This window comes from Pteropus alecto, unplaced genomic scaffold (genome assembly GCF_000325575.1).
Source record: "Pteropus alecto unplaced genomic scaffold, ASM32557v1 scaffold176, whole genome shotgun sequence".
NCBI classification, from domain to species: domain Eukaryota; kingdom Metazoa; phylum Chordata; class Mammalia; order Chiroptera; family Pteropodidae; genus Pteropus; species Pteropus alecto.
This window is the reverse complement of record NW_006438644.1, coordinates 281,905-298,993: the sequence shown is the minus strand read 5'-3', so window position 1 is coordinate 298,993 and position 17,089 is coordinate 281,905. Positions and strand designations below refer to the sequence as shown.

At 35.9% G+C, this 17,089-nt stretch overlaps 1 protein-coding gene across 1 annotated transcript in view; it reads right to left on the bottom strand.

Annotated features, from left to right (window-relative positions):
* LOC112469032 (nesprin-1-like) overlaps positions 1-17,089 on the bottom strand; it is a 134,027-nt gene that overhangs the window by 41,559 nt on the left and 75,379 nt on the right. The window contains 11 exon segments of the mRNA XM_025049483.1: positions 38-136; positions 499-726; positions 3,826-3,976; positions 5,949-6,109; positions 7,731-7,871; positions 8,594-8,764; positions 10,690-10,857; positions 13,479-13,643; positions 15,266-15,374; positions 16,013-16,221; positions 16,434-16,592. Of these exon segments, the coding sequence (XP_024905251.1) occupies positions 38-136; positions 499-726; positions 3,826-3,976; positions 5,949-6,109; positions 7,731-7,871; positions 8,594-8,764; positions 10,690-10,857; positions 13,479-13,643; positions 15,266-15,374; positions 16,013-16,221; positions 16,434-16,592 (1,761 nt within the window).

Below are 17,089 nucleotides of genomic sequence, written 5' to 3'. Positions count from 1 at the left end.
TTCATAAATAAGCAGAAATGTTGAATCACACTCTTACCATATGTTCTTGAAGAGCTTTGTATGTTTCTGTAGCTGAAGAACATATTTTAATTGGATCAGCAAGTTTATCTTCAAATTCAGACACAGACTGCTGAATCTAAATCATTGGTGAAATAGAAAAATCATGGTGAGAAAAATATACATCAAGGCAAAGCAGCATGCCTATCTTTTTTGGATAACTTTCAATTCAGTTTTTAAAAATCTAAAATGAATGCATCCTATTATTTGAAAAAAATATAAATAAATCTAAAAAAATACAAATGTCTATCTGAACACATTTTTATATTCCCTCAAAAGGTGTACCATATAAATAATTATAAATGTAGGTATCACTGATAACTTGATAATAACTGATATATGGTATCTTTTCTTTGTTCCACTATTTCTGGATTGTGTATTGCGTTTCGCTATTAATGCAACATGAAACAGGTAACTTAACGTGGATGAATCAGTCCTTACCTTTCTAAGATTCTCTTCAAACTTTTGCTGCTGAGATATATGCCCCAGGATTGTTCCTTCCAGACACTGCGCATGCTCTCGGAGCTCTTCCCAGTATCGTCTTATCTGTGTCAACTTGGCTTTCATTCGAGCAGATTCTCCGGTGGTAAGAAACTGGGCAAAAGACTGAACTTCTTCTTCTAGTCCTGTAATGCTGCTGATCTTACTTTCTATTTCTTGAATTGTGACCTAATAAAACAAGGAAAATGAGCAAGCTTGCCTTCCTGAAATGATATAATTATTTGCAGAAAGAGAAACCTGACATTTTAACGTAGTAGGACAGCTACAGAACAGCTATGAAAAACATCATGTGTTTCCTGACCTCATTTTTTAAGGAATAGATATGCAGAGAATGTCTAAAAAATAGAAACGTGGTGAGCATGCTCTCTGGATAGAGGAAAAAGAGAAACAGCTATGCTGCTTGCAGTGAAGTGAGCAGAGAGATGTCCCTGGAACTCTTCAAGTATCTCTGAAGTTACAGAGAATTCCCAGCTTACAAGTATTTTAACCAATGGATCTGGGAAGCAGTGTGTTCCAATAACTCACAGGAATGCTAATATTGACATTTCATGTACATTTCCTAAAATGTGGTTGAGTAGTTCATATTTTACCAGACTAAAAGCTTTTCTGATTCCACTCCTACCTGAAGCCAGTCTCTTCAAATTTACCATCCATTTTTTATGCCAGTGGTTTCCAAGTTTGGAATACATTAAGATCACCTGGTCCCCGTTCGAGGAACTCAGATTCAATAGGTCTAAGGTGGGGCCAAGACCTGTAATTTCTAACAACTTCTCAGGTGATGCTTCTGTGGCCGACCCTGGGCCCCACTCTGTGACCACTGCTTTATTCATTACCTGTGCAGTAAAGAGCCCACGTACTATAATTTCCATTGGGGCCAGAGAACATTTTATATATTAGCCGATATGTGAAAAGTGCTGAAAGCCACTAAAGGGGTGTGTGGGTGTGTGTGTGTGTGTGTGCGTGTGTGTGTGTGTGTGTGGAGGGCGGTGTCTCTCATAAACATACAGGCATATTTATGTATAAGAGAATGAAAATTATTTCTTTGAGGAAAAGAGTCAAACAGTCCAATCAAGATAAAGCAAAAAATTCAGACAAGTCTAAATTTCAGGTAATCAAAATGGAAAATACAGTTACCCTAAAAACAGATAAATGTGACTCCTGTCTAGATGAGATAACATAGTGGGAAATAATTTCTGTCTAGATGAGACAATCAGAGATAATTTATACCAGATCAGTGCCTGTGAATCACTTATTTTTATTTTTCATATGCATGACTATAGCAGTATATCTGATAGATATTTGTTTGAGCATTAATAAAATCTTCCTTCATTGAGCTGTTTTTTAAATGATAGGTTTTAGAAAAATTACTCATAAATTAAACAAAGTATATTGAGTGTCTCTGATGTGCCAATAATTGTTCTAGGCGCTTGCAATACTTCAGTGAAACAATCTTAGTTAAGATCGAAGTTCTTAGTTCTTAGAGTAATATGTCATCGAGAAATTCGTAAATGCAAGCTATATAATAGAGTTGTTGGACTGTGGCAGTAATTTTTTCTAATCTAAGAAGAGAAGATGAAAAATGAACCCAGTATGTGCTCTTATCACTTATAAATTATCAATTAGGAATAAGAAATCAATTTGGAATAGCACATAATGAAGAACAAAAACGGGCTTATAAAAAAGATTTCACAACAATACTAATGTTGTGAACTAATTTTATCCTAATAGTTTTAAATTGGAAACATTATGACAAAGTACTATCATATTTTTAATATTTCCCACAGTAGTCTTTTGTTTGGAAATAAAACATTAACCTATTAGCCAAATTCCATAGTAAAGTGCATTCCACTCTGTCTTTGCTTATTTATAGCAAGTATGTATTTTCTGATATTTATATTTATTTAATACATTTATAGCTTGTTTCAAAATGCCATATTGGAATGTTAAAATGTAATTTTCATCTGATAGCATGGAAATTCACAATTGAATGTTTATATATTTAAAATTAAAATATGTAATCATTTGGTTTCCTACAGAGCAATAAGGTGATGAAATTTGATCACTGATATATTTTCGAAGTCCTGGAATTAAGGTTTAAATAATAGTGAAATGAATTAATAGAAAGGATAAGCAAATTAAAGAGTCTATGTCAAAAATTTTGAAAGGAAATTTTTGAGACAAAACTATTTGAATGCTATTCTTTGTGTTCTTAAAATTTAGTAAAAATAATTAAAGGACAACTTTTAAAAATTGTTTTAAAGATTAAACATACTCATGAATATTCTTTAATGGCTTGGCTTCCGGTTTTCCTGGTATACCACACAAGACAGAAGCAGACACTGTATACCAGACTCCACATAGCCTTGCTTGCGAAAGATGCATGATAAACCGGGATAATCTGCACAGCACATAAACTTGGCTAGGCAACATTGCACCCTCCCACTGTGCACATGACAATAACTTGTTCTGCGTCATAATGTGAAATGTTCTCTCACTTTCATATTTATTTTACTACATTTAATCCAATGAAATGCAGAGGGTTTCCCATTCCAATAAAATGAGCTGAGATAGAAAAAGAAGTAGCCTAATTTTGAAAATATGTAAAAATTGTCTATTAAAAAAAAGAGAAATGAACACTCAGAATTCATTTCTTTCAGCTCACTTTTTTCTTAAATTATTCGAATGAAGTAAACAAGGATAGTCTATACACATGGTTATTTTGGAGCTGAGGGAGCTTAAGTATCAGAGCAACACAGTCCATGCCCCCAAGTTCATCACAAATGAAAGAACTGTAGCAATGGGCTCTGATTGCTTTGCCTAAAGAAAGTAATTTCTCCTCCTTGTGCTTTTGAGGGTAAATGCCACTAATATTTGAACTAGATATTTGGGACGATTCTATAAAGTACAGTTGTAGATGATGACTACATTTCATGTTGTATAAATGAATTAACAGAGCACTCCAATGAGATTAATTCAAAATCAAGGAAAAGAATACTGTAACCATAAAAACATTTTAATGATATTGCACACAATATTGACTTTGAATGCGTAAGTTAGACAATATTAATACATAATTCCATCTATAAACTGTCGCCCAGTATCAATTAAGACCTCTTAGCTCAACGTTCTGTGTGAACTTAATTTTAATAGGATCACAGAGCAATGAAAGATTTGTTTGGGACTGAATAGGATTTGATGAAACCTAAAAAAGGAGTTTTTAAAAGCTAGACATAAATTATTAACGTAATGAACGTGTGAGCAGGTCACCTTAATTTGGCTGATTTGCACGTCCATGGCAGATGACGAAGTTTCCAAGGCATTGAGTTCTTTTTCTTTCTCAGTTATCCAGATGGACAGGGTCTCAAAATTATTGCCAAAATGATCCCACTTGTTTTTCACCATTTCCATGGTTTTAATACTAAAATTAACCAAATTAAGTAAATAAAATGCAGTATTTTAATAGAAAACAATACATTTTCCTTTAAATTACCAGGTGAAAAGATAGTCAAGACATTTGTGACCATGCCAACGTTGAAACTATTAGAACAGAGAAAAAAAAATGCACACTTGATCTGTAGTTTGTCAAGTCTCATCTTCCTGTCTCCTCTGAGAATGAGCATTTAACGAGGTAGCATCTACACCATGTTATGGATGAAACTGTGCTTCGAACAAAATATTGCTGGGTCCAAAGGGGTTTGAATACACACATAACCTGGTTAAACTCTGCACGTGACCAGTAGTTGCCAGGACTTATTAACTAAGCTGCCGGCACAGATTCCAGTGCACACAGAATTTTAGCGCTCCTACTTTTGTGGACGTGGTCCTCTTGCCGTTAGAGGAGAGAGACTGCAGTGCTGCTTTATACTCAAAGATCTTTACAAAATGCATCTTTATGAATTAAGATAGAGCTTATAATCTGAATTCCATGCCTTCACGCAGGAACTGTTTCCATCATCAGAGCTAAGCCTGCAATCTATAACTTATAACAATTTCAGCTATTCTTAGATGTTTGTATGGCCTTGATTCCAAAATACTTTTATAAATCCTTATCTGTGAGCACCCTAACTGCTTTTAGACAATTTGGGCTTTATTTGTAATAAATCTAAGTGAACGAAAATTTAGCTATAGATTTCCAGTTTGTGTTAGCTATGCATATATAACCATGTGATTATGGCTTTCAGTTTAGAAAAAGAGTAAGAAACTTATAGTATTATCATTGAATTGATAAGTCACTTGGTTAAAAAAAAAAAATGAAAGAATTTCCCTGTTTACCAAAAGGCACTTAAAGACATCAAGAAAAATACAATGGCATCACTGATTGTCAAATTAAATAATATTGCAGCCACAAATGGATACCCTGGTGTGCCCAATGCTTTAATCAGTACAAGTTATGTTGCAAGTTTTTAAATGAAGTAAAGATTCAAAAAAGTATTCCTCATAAAGTAGCTTCATTTCTAATAAACTCTTAAGTTTTACTATTTTCATACATTGAGAGATAAAATCTAATATAAAGTTCTCAAAGCTCAGAGCCATAATTTCCTTTAAATAAATTATTTAACAAACTTTAAAGTTTAGGCAAATGTACAATGTTAATTTCAAGGTGTTAATAGTACTAAAAGCAAATTTTAGATTTTAAAATTCATCTCAGAAATTATGTCCTATACCTTAAAAATGTGTCAGCCATTTGCCACTAAATAACCTTTAAAATACAAATGCTTTGCCATGTTATTTTGAGGAACATTGCCATATCCTTATATGTTTATTCCCTCCAATCTTTTTGGTGTATATTTTGTACATAACAGGATAGCATGCCCCCAACTATTATTATTATTATTTTTTAGATAAACATATATTAAATATTTTTAAATAAAATAGATTTTCGAAGTTAATTTTTGAAAATAGAGTATCAATCAGTAACAACTGAATATTGAGGCATTGTAAACAAGCTCTGTGAGCTTCTTGGAGACGAAGACCTTTGGTCTATATCGTATGAATTTAGGTCTTGAATCTACACAACCCAAATAGCTCCTCTTCCCTCTAACTGGTGACAGCAGAATAATAGAGTAAAAAAATGTATTTCCAGTATTGGTTCTTTTGTGAGATTCCCTTGCTAGTGTACTAAGGCCACAGAATTTAATAGATATGGCTTTCTCATGCACAGAATGAGTTTACGATGCAAAATCCACACCCCTTGCTTTTTTCCTGCTCTGTTATGGATGTTGGCTTCTGTGTTGCTGATACTTTCTTTTGAATTGTGAGTTGCTTCCTCAAAACATGCTGAAATACACAGACACCGAGATTTTAAAAGAATATTTTGAATACAATATACAGGAAAGACTGTATGAAACTTTATCTCAGAGAAGAAAGTTTAGGACTTGTCAAGCACATACTCTTCTTCGAGTGTGTCTTCTAATTTTCTGACTTGTTCTCTGATTGACTTGGCCTGCTGCTGAAGCAGATGCTTATTCTGGGGCCCAAGTGGTATCTCTGAAGCTTCCTTCACAAGATTCTCAGCCTGGACTGCAATACCTTCCGTTCGTTTAGAAAACTCCTAGAAAAAGATATAATTGTTAGGAAGGCATCTTCTATTAAGCTCTGTCCTCAAATATATTGCATACACATACTGCAGAGTCTCCTCATCTATGACTATTAGCATATAATATTCTGAGCAATAAAACAGATGTATTTTCATCATGGCCTGAATAAACTTTGCTAAACTATTTCTTTTTATATACACAACCAGATCTCTACCTTCACAGTTATCCAAAATCCTCACAAAAATATTTTTCCATTGTTCCCTGCGTGGAATCTGGGTGGAACCCCTCCTCTCTCAGATGATAACTCAATAAATATAGTTGTGTTTATAAAAAATACCTTATATATTTTTAACATATAAAATAATTAAAATTACAATTAAATATAATGTTCTATTTAAATGGCTGATAAAAATCATACAGGATTGAAAGATTTTATGGCTTTATAAAACTTCGAATTCCTCAGTAAGTTAATAATAGAAGAAATAATTTAAAAAAAAAAAACAAACCAGCAGTATGAGAGACAAAGAAGCCTTTCACTGGTAAGAAAACAAAAGCACAGGGGTTTACTTGCCAGAGGCTATGAAAGGATGAATGTGTAAGTCTTCTTTCTAATACATTAGCCAAGACATTCCTATACTTATTCAATCTTTTTATACACCTAAAACATGGCAACAGGAACCAAAATAACCTGTACAACTCTAAATGCTTTGTACAAATGTATCAGTCTGCTATGAGTGTCTAAGTCATTTAGCGTACAGGCTGAAGCTCACCTAGATATTACCTCTTGGATGTGCCACTGGAGCCTCAAAATCAGTATGTCCAAAACAGAGGTGGTCATCTTTCCTCACTAATAACTACTTTCTCAAGTTCCGGTCTCACTCTCATTGTCTTTGTCAGGCTCAGAACTTTGGGTATCGCCTTCTTTTCCTTCACTCTCTGTCCTTGCATCTGTCCTATTGCCATCCCCATCACCCAAATTCACGCCTTTAGTAATGTACATATGCAGTAACTTTCTCATCAGATCCCCTGACTCCAGTCTTTTACCTTTTCAATTTTTTACACTTGCTTTAAACTCATCACCCTCAAGCACAGCTCCGATTTCGTGAAGTTCTTTCTTTAAAACCTTTAAGGGTTCTGTGTTGCCTAAAGAATAATGCCTTAGGCCTTCAAGAGTCTTTGCAATGTGACTCCATCTTCCTTTATGACTGTACTTCCATTTCCCTGCTTCATAGTATAGAATCCCCTTATCTAATACAGTTACACTTTATGTCATTTCCAATTACAGGGATGTTCATTGTCTGCCCCAAACTCTGTTTTTCTATGTCTTAGCTCCCTTTAAAGTTCAGGTAAAAAATATCACTGCCTTAAGAAAGATTTTTTTTTTTAAATGCATTCATCTATTAGGGAATGATTTCCTACTTTAATGAGAAGTTTCTCTTAGTTCTTGATTTTAAATCTTAGTTATTTTTTCATTCCCCAGAGCAACCTGACCAGTGTGTTGAAGAGTGATTGATCAATAAATAATAAGTACTGATTAAATGCATACTTATAATAATAGCAATAAGGGAGGAGAAACACAGTTTTTCTTCTGAACGATGAGTAGTACAAAGGAATTCTACAGTCTTACTGATATACCTTTGTCTGTTCCAATTCTGAAGATAAACTTTCCAAACTGCTAAAACTCAAGAAGCGTTCATGGCTGGAACCTGTTTGAAAAAGGTATCTGACCACTGTTTCTTTGTTTGTTTCAAATCGCTCCCATTTTCTTAATGTGACCTAAATTTTAAAAAACAAAAAAAAAAACATGTAATGTTATAAATTATCAAAGTGTGTCACAAAATAGTGTTCATATTTCCATTCTTTGTTAGGCCAATTTCCAGTTAACCTTCTGAGAAATTTTACAATTATACTGAATAAAGGTGATTCTAATGGCTTCTATAAGAATTTCTGTTTGAGTCTCGAGTCATCTACGAAAAGAGGATGTGTGGACCAGGACTCTGAATTTTCTATATACTGTAATGTCCTACAAATCTAAGGATATTACTTAAAATGTAGATAAAGGACAAAGGGGAAAAAAAGCTTCCCAGTTTCTCTCAAAAAAAGAAAGGATGAAAGGGAGAGATAGATTATCTTTCCTTCAGATTACAAAAAGGCATAACCGTGTGGCTGCTGGACTGCTCGGAAAAGTGAAATGATCCAATGTAAATTTCTGGATTCAGACAAGCCTGAATTAAAATCTTGGCTTTATTTGTGATCACTGTTCTGTGACTTTGGGTAAAGTTATTTTCTCTTTAAGTATCCACACCAACAAAATGTGCTAATTACAGTACCCCGGCTCATAAGGCCCGATGTAGTGATTAAAAGAGATAAGATAACTCATGTGAATATTTAACACAAGGTTGGAGCATCAGAGGCGGAAACACACGCTTGCATCTGCTAATATGAGCCATAACCCGTGACCCGGAAGTTAACACCGCCCTTGACTTCCAGCCTCCTACCTGGATGCGGCGTTCCTGCTTCTCCCTGCTGCGCTCCACACTGTCCAGGCTGCTCTCCAGCTTCCGCAGCTCCTCCCGGACTTGGCCCGGCAGCCCACCTTCCCCCTGCCGATCCTGTGCGATCTGCTGCTGCACGTCCCTCTTTTTTGCAGCGATCCTCTTTGTTTTTTGCTGGAAGCATTTATTCAACATATGGATATAAATGTTATTCTCTAAGCGGCTAAGCAGGGACATAGACGCCCACACTTCAGCAGAGCTACGAAAGGCAGGACCTCACACCACGTGGGCCTGAACTATATTTTAAAGTTAACGCGAACAGTTAAAGAGCCAGGACTCTGTTAGTCAAAGATGAATATTATTTATAAATATTTTATGTTTCTAATGGTAAACAACATAATTAATTTGGTCTTGGTGTTTTAATGGTGTGCAAATTTAGACAGCACTTAGCATTTTGTGCAATACTCCAGAAAGCATTTGGCCAAACTATCTATTTGTCATAATTCTAAAATAATTATTTTCTGCCTAAAAATACAAAGTCCTACCTCCTGTTTTTAAATTATTTATGCTGTATAAATGCTAATATTAAGAAATGTAATTCCTGGGTATATTAAATATGATTAATCTGCTGAGATATCTGGGGAGAGTTATGTTTTAAAATAAACTTTTTATTGAAGTATAATGTACAAACAGGATGGTATGCAAATCTCAAGTGTACAGCTTACAGATTTTCACAAAGTAAACACATGCATATAACCAAGCACTTGATCCAAGAAATATAAGGAGTTTCAAAATATTAATGCAAATATCCACAATCTCATATTTCTCTTAAAGTCTATTAAAATCCAAATATCACAATATAACACTAAGCATTTTTTTGTACTCAGCCTTTTTATAATTATTATTTTTATTTTATTTTTAGTTTATTATTTTTTTAACTTATTTTTTATGGTGACATTGGTTAATGAAATCCAATGTTTCAGCTGTACACTTTAACAGTAAGGCATATATATATTTACACTGTGTTCATCTCCTATAGTTAAATTACTTTCCGTCACCACATATTTGACCCCCTTTACCCAGTCTACCTCCCTGCTCCCCCATTTCCCTTACCCTCTGGTCCTTTCTATAATTATTAAGTTGATCTACAAAGCCTAAAGACTGTTATTTTACATATGCTTTTAATAAAATTTCCATTTTTATACATTATTATATGTAAAATTAGCATTTTGCTATATACATTAAGTTAACTAGAATTTTGTCATTATAATATTTGATTTGAATCACACTTTCACTTACATTGAATTTGCAAGTAAAGTTGACCAAAATTGCTAATTATCAATATATGTACCAGAATTTCTTTACTTCCAGTTCTAATCCTTTACAGCGGTCCCCAACCTTTTTGGCACCAGGGACCGGTGCTCCTATGAGAATCTGATGCCTGATGATCTGAGGTGGAGCTGAGGCAGTGATGTTAGTGGTGGGGAACGGCTGGAAATAACAGGTGAAGCTTTGCTTGCTTTCCCACAGCTCACCTCCTGCTGTGAGGCCAGGCTCCTAACAGGCCATGCATGGGCCTGTACTGGTCAACCGCCCAGGGGTTGGGGACCCCTGCTTTACAAGAACATACCCTCGTGAAAGGTCTAATACTTCATATAAGCTGTAATTTCCCTAAGATGTATTCAAAGTTGTAAATTGAAAAGTGAGATTTTAACATGATGGCCAAAGAGTACTGATCTCAAGTATAAAGGAATTTATCTCTGTACTTCCCATCTCTGTTATGAAAGGATAATTTAGCCAGTTTTCATAACTAAACCAACTTTTTCTCCACAATATTTCTTGAACTTTTTTATATCAAATAATTCAAGCCAAAAATTTGTCTTGTAGGATCTTCTGAAATATTTAACACTTAACAGAGAGAGCAGAAGTGACAAGTTTTTTTGAACCATTCAGCTGGGTTTCTTCCCGCACAAACCCCCCACCCCTTTCTTTGTCCTTACTCAGTGGGTCAGTGGATACACTATTCCTCTCTCTGGTTCCTCTCTCTGGTTCTGGTTCTCAACTTTGTATACATGCACAGAAGTAAAGAGGCATTCTACCTGGTGGTGAAGAAGTAACTGCTGTGCTTCAAACAGGTTTTCAGTGTCCAGTATCTTCTCGGCTTGGTCCTGGACCTCTTTAGAACCAGAAATTAACTCTTCAAGGGAACTCTGCACACTTTCTTTGTACTGGACACAGTCCCCAACGTTGCTTAACATCTTTTCAACCTAGGTATTCATGAAAAAATTATAAATCATATGCTCATATAACTTTAAATATTTTAAGAGTATATGTAAAGTCTATCTCAACTTGAAATACATACACAGATCTCTAATTTTAATTCATTCATATATTTTTGAAGCTTATTTAAAACTGCATAGTCACTATGGGAATTGCAAGCCTTATTAGATATGGTGCTCTCTGCACCTTATTAAAAACCCACAGGACCTTGTAATCAAGGCAGGATAATGAAACTGTATATTGTATGTATTGTTTCCTGGATCCCTTTCATTACAATCTCATGACTAAAATCTAGTTATAAAAGTGTGTTGTAAGAAAATTGAGTCTATCTTATTTAAAGTAAATAAGGAAAAAACTTGAATGGAAGAAAAAGAATAGAGGAAAAAGAATAAAAAGGTATTTGTTGAAAATGCCCTTCCAATATTTCTACACAAAATATCAATACAATTTCTAACTTTATGATTCTTAGGTAGATTCTTTTTTTTTTTTTTTGTCATTTTCCTCAATTTTCAGCTTTGTCTTCTTTCTAACTCTGGCTTTCTCTATTTTAGTTTACCGGCATCTTTTGTTTTCAAAGTCTGTCCCTCTCCATCTTCACTAAGATGATCATTTAACATTGTATCATCATTTGTTTTCTACAGAAACCTTCCAGTTTCTCCTTCTCTTATGCTAACTTTTTCTTTGACCCTCTTCTGCTCTGAGTTTGTCCAAGGGAACTTGGAGCATGCTGTTTGCCAAACAAATAGAAATAACATCCTAGGAAAACCACACACTCTAGATCTCAGTAATTCACACCTTTCTTTAAAAAAAAAAAAAGTGACTATTCATTACATAGTGTCAATCCAGAGCCTTTTTTTTTCTTACACTAGACAATTGCAAACACTTTGCGTTCAATAGTAATGTAAATACTAAATGGATTATAATCAAAGGATTGAATGTGTCAAATCTATCTTTTTATATAAATTTTTATGAGAACAAAATGTTTATTTTTCTTTCTTCTCTTTTTTCTTTCACTAAGTGCTTAACTAACAAACAAGGGTATTAATATAAATTATACAGAAGTTTAAGGTCGATGAGTATGCAAAGAATTAATGCCTGCATCTGTTAGAAGTAGATTGTTGCTATGAGTCTCATGGGCAGCGTCTTGTGAGTACTTGAAAGATAAAGCAAATAAATGGCCTTGGTAAAAGAATGACTAGTAATTTCTCATTTTAAAGGTTGCCAAAGTAGTTATGTGTGTGCATGTGTGCATGTGTGTGTGTAAAACCAAATAAAAGTTAATCTATTGCTATGACTAAAACTATTTGTTAGGTCTCAGATCAAAGATCCCCTGCAGATATATTTACTTTTTGTATTGTTATGCTTACTTTTACCCTTGCCTCCTTAGCCAAAGAAAGAGTAGAGAAGAGTATCAGAATTTCACTTAAAGTATAGTAGTGGCAACTAACTTGACTATAGCTACAACAGATAGATCATCAAAGGATTGAATTAGCTTATGTTCTAAAATTTAATTAATCCTATCGCTGTTTTCAATTTGTCAAAAATTCTTAATTATCAAAATTATCATATAAAACTAAAATCAAAAGTTCAGAGTATTTTTGGCTTATATAGATTCACCACTAGAGTCTCAAGCAGATCTACGTGGATTAAAAATATAAAAGGTTAATTGACAATCAAATTGTTAGTTTTAGGGACAGCTAGGGAAAATGTCAGATCTTCAGAGCCAGGGAACTTTGTAGTCCTCCAATTGATCATTATTTTTTGCAAGGTTACCAATGATAATTCAAGAAATACAGCTAACTATTCTACTTTACATGCTTACATTATCTTCCCATGCACAAACTCATTAGACTTGTACAACAACCGGGGTAGCAAAAATATTCTCACAGTGAGTGGAAGGGGCCGTACTCGAAATGAAGTAGATGGGTTTATATATTCTAATCTATAAACATCGAAGTATATGTCAGTAAGTTTAAAATGAGTAGCTCTTGCCTAAGAGATTTTACTGGCCTGCAGACTAAACACTGAATATTTTATCATTACTAGCTATCAGTTATTGAGCATTTACTCTGTTCCAGGCACTGTACTAATTGCTTTACCTACATTATCGCATCATATTCTTGACACCTACTTTTTGTATATGTTTAGCCCTGTTGTACATGTAAGAAAATCAAGGTGTATAGATATTAAGTGACAGGGTCAGAGGTTACATAAGGTTACATAATGACAGCCTCAAGGCTACACATGAAAGGGAGTATCAGAGTTAAACTCTAGCTCTCCGTTTGTTTGATTCTCAAACCTGACTTCTTAACCTCATGATTTACCTTAAACTGACCAAGAAACAATGCTCTTAGTATGAGTGAAAAAGCATGGATCTGATAAGCTTTGTACTTCAGATATCAATCATTAACCTGCACTAATACATCTGATAATGGCACAGATCATAATTCAAACATCCTACTGACCTTCCCCTCCAATATTCATATAAGTACCAATTATTCTGTTCCAACTAAAATTTCTTTATAAAATTGTTAAATTACAACCCAAAGAAAAAGAACCTTCCAGATTCCTCACCCAGAACTGTTTAGAATGTGAATAAATGGCATACCTCTGACAACAAAGTTCCGAGAGCCTTGAAGGAACTGGATAACTTTGCCAGCTCATCTCCTTGCATTTGGGCTTCTTTCTCAGAAGAAACTTCAACCAAAATTTTAAGCCTGGATTTCAGCCAGCCGAGAGTCTCGCCTTTTTGGGTAACACCCCTTCTTATCTCCTGGAATGAAAGAACACTTTCGATGAACCAAATACAATTGCGAATCATAACTTTCCGGCAAGAAAGGACTCACCTAAGACAGTATGTAAGGTGGAGGCTGGAATGCTAGACATTCATTTACCAGTAGAGTGCCTGCTTATTTTACTTTGTTTGGATCTTTAACAAAAGTCCACAAGTGCTGGAAAGAAATGTTTCCCCAATGCCAATACCCTACGTGTAAAATCAGTACTCTCTATACCAAAAATTACCTTCATAATTACATGGTTAGATACTTACGGATATCCCCTTGATCACAACAATGACACTTTTAAAGGTACCGTAAAAGAACATGTGATACAAATTGGGAATTATAAAGTACAGTAGCCTTTCTTATCTTACTTTCTGTGAGTTAGAAGGAACATAGTATTTTTTGGAAAAAAGAATAAAAGAGTCCTTATTTTTTTTTTTAATCTTATTATGAATGCCCTAAAGATTTACTTGGTTTCATTAACTCACATTTTATGCCTCATTTCGGTTAGCTTTTAGAAGTCAGAATGCCTGAGAATGAGATGCACAAACAGGAGAATGACTCTAATTTGGAAAGGGAGGGCTTACTGGCCAAGACAACGCCAGTAAGACTCTGGGGCCTCAGCCCTTGTAGCGCTGGGGACCAAAGGAAAGGCGACGGAGGCAGCCTCTCCCTCCGACACCCACCCTGGGTACCACGAGGGCAGTGGTCTCCAACTGCCTTTTTGGGTAACACCATTTCTTATCACGCATGATGCAACGGAGGGTCTTATAGGGCAAATGCATACTAGCTAGAAAACGGCTGGTTCCAGAAGCAAGTGATCTGTCATTCTACCAGGAGAATGTTTTTTTGTAATACAACAGCAACTGACAGCATATATCGATATCCTTCTGTTGGTATAGCATGATATCATTGAGCACCTCTAGCATTTAAGGGGATTATAATTTTAATAGAAAAAAGTGAAATTTAGAGGATAGGAATAGAAAGGGAAAATATTCTCATTAAGTATGCAACTTGCAAAGTTTCAGAAGACTGAACGATAAAGCCTTTTCACAGTACTGTGAGTCTCCCAAACTAAGAGCCAATCTAAGAGGCAGAGGGCTGCTCCATGCCATTCACAGGATGCAAACAGACCTGAGGCTCTGGCATGGATGGGTTATCAGGCTGTCCACAAGCTCACAGGGGTTGATCCAATCCAGGCTGAATGTGACATGGAAAGGATGCTTAGAGACCTTGTCTAAATCCCTCATTTACTGTGATCTGGCTTTCGAATGGCTGACACGTATTAAAACCCCACAGGGTTCGCGTTGTCTGAGACAGTTCTGAAATCCCACAGTGTGGCACACCCATGCACGCGGTTTTCCTCTCGGGATCCCGCATCAGCTAAAGATGCATGAGAAGCACCGCTGAGCATGGTGAAATCTCAAAGCCAACAACAATCTCAAAGTTCTCCACGGTAACATGAGGCAGCTTAGTTTTAAGATTAATTTTAACATTGCTTCATTTTCAGGAACTTTATTTTTATAGAAAGAAAAAAAAAGACATCGATTAAATAGTCTATCATTATTTTTTTATGAATGAAAATCTCAGCAACAAAAAGTGGCCCAGAACTTACCTCTACCGCCCGTTTAAACTCTCCATGGTTGGCAGTACTGATGGTCTCACTCTTAACCCCCTTCAACTGTGTCTCCTTTGCAGCGATCCAGGATGAGAGCTCAGAAATTCTGAAACAACACCGGCGTTTGCTTATTAAAGGGAGAACATATCGGAACAGTTACGATACATTTTCTACTTTGAATTCATTTGTGGAAACGTAACAATCGAGCAATAAGCAAATTGATTAGCAAGTATTTTTGGAAATTGTTCCTTAAAGGAGCATAAAGCTCAGAGCAGGGATGGCCGCTTCTGTGCTCGGTCAGTTGGAGGAGAGAGAAAATGGAACAGGTGGAGCTGAGCTGAGGAAAAAGGTGTGTCCTGGGGTCTGAGCACCTGGGAGTATGGAAGGTACCGTCTGAGGTCGGGCCTCACATGTCCCCACCAGAGTGAGACAGGAAGCTAAAGAGTCAGAAGTCATCCTTTGGGAAATAGGAGGAAATCCAAGAGAAAGGGATTAACCAGTTCTGCCTCCAAAGATCACATCTGGGTTATTTGGAAATAAAATGCTCCACCGTTTTTGACTGAAACCCATTCTTTTTGTCGAATGAAGCATTTCTGTATAAGAACAAGAGCAAAATCCTACAATCTGATTTTCTTTATTGCATAAGGTAAAACGTATGTCGTTTCTCGTTTTGTAATAATCATTGTAGTAACAGAATTATAATCTGCTATGTCCGTCCTTCTAAGGGAACAGTTTCAAGACCACCTGCTGGCGTAGTCTTTCCACTTGTCCGGATCATCCACGAGCTTCGCGTAGGTGCTGTCGATGGCAGCTCTGAGCTCTTTGAGGGTCGCGTGACAGGTTTCAGGTGTGTTCCTTCCAGGGTCCCGGACTGGGAGTTTCAGACACAGTTCTTCAATGAGCTGTAACCTTTTCTCACACAGATGATGAAGACCTTTGTCTCTGAAGAAAATCTAGAAAGCAATAAACATTTACAGAACCCATGAGAAGCCACACAATATTTTTATACTTTCATAGAAAAAAACGAAGGAAGATCCCATTGAGACTATCACGTAAAGTAATTAAGCTATTTCGTGTTTTAAGACTCAAACCAAAGCATCGGCTATATCCTGTAGGTGACCGTGTGGCTACATGACTGCAGTCGGGGTGTGGGAGACGCACGTACCCTGTGCTCTTTGATAAGCTTTTCACTGCCTTCCTGGGATACCAGCTTGGTTTCGCGATCCAGCTCAGCTCTGCATTCTTCTACACAGGCCAAGAATCTGTTCTTCTCCACCTCAATCTTCAGGTGAAGCAAGTGATACGGGGCTTCTCCTTGAAGATCCTACATTCCATAGGAAGATTTGGAAAAATGTGATACCATTCATGGTCATGTACATTTCCAATTGAAATGTCAAACACCATGACGGATTCCCTTGAGGGCCATTCAATATCATCGCTATTGTCTGCATCTATTCTCTGTGCTTTGTACTTTTCCAAAAAGAGGCGAATCCTTTCAGCCTAGTGTGGGTTAGGTGTTTCCACCGTGATTCTATTCAATTTCAATTCTATTCTATTCAATTTTTACAATGGCCCATGCAGTGTTAATGTTCCTGTTTTAAAGATTAGACCACTGAGGCTCAGGGATAAGTAGAAAAAGCTAAATAGGAATCTAGAGTTAAATCACACACTGATGCCACATACTCTCTCCCCAGCACGTGTCCCCTTTCATTTTGTCAACAATCCTATGAGGCAGGAAGAAAAGATATTGTGCCCATTACACAAAAGGGGAGATGCAAGAAAACCTTATTAGTAAAAATCCCAGGATTAAACATCCCAGAG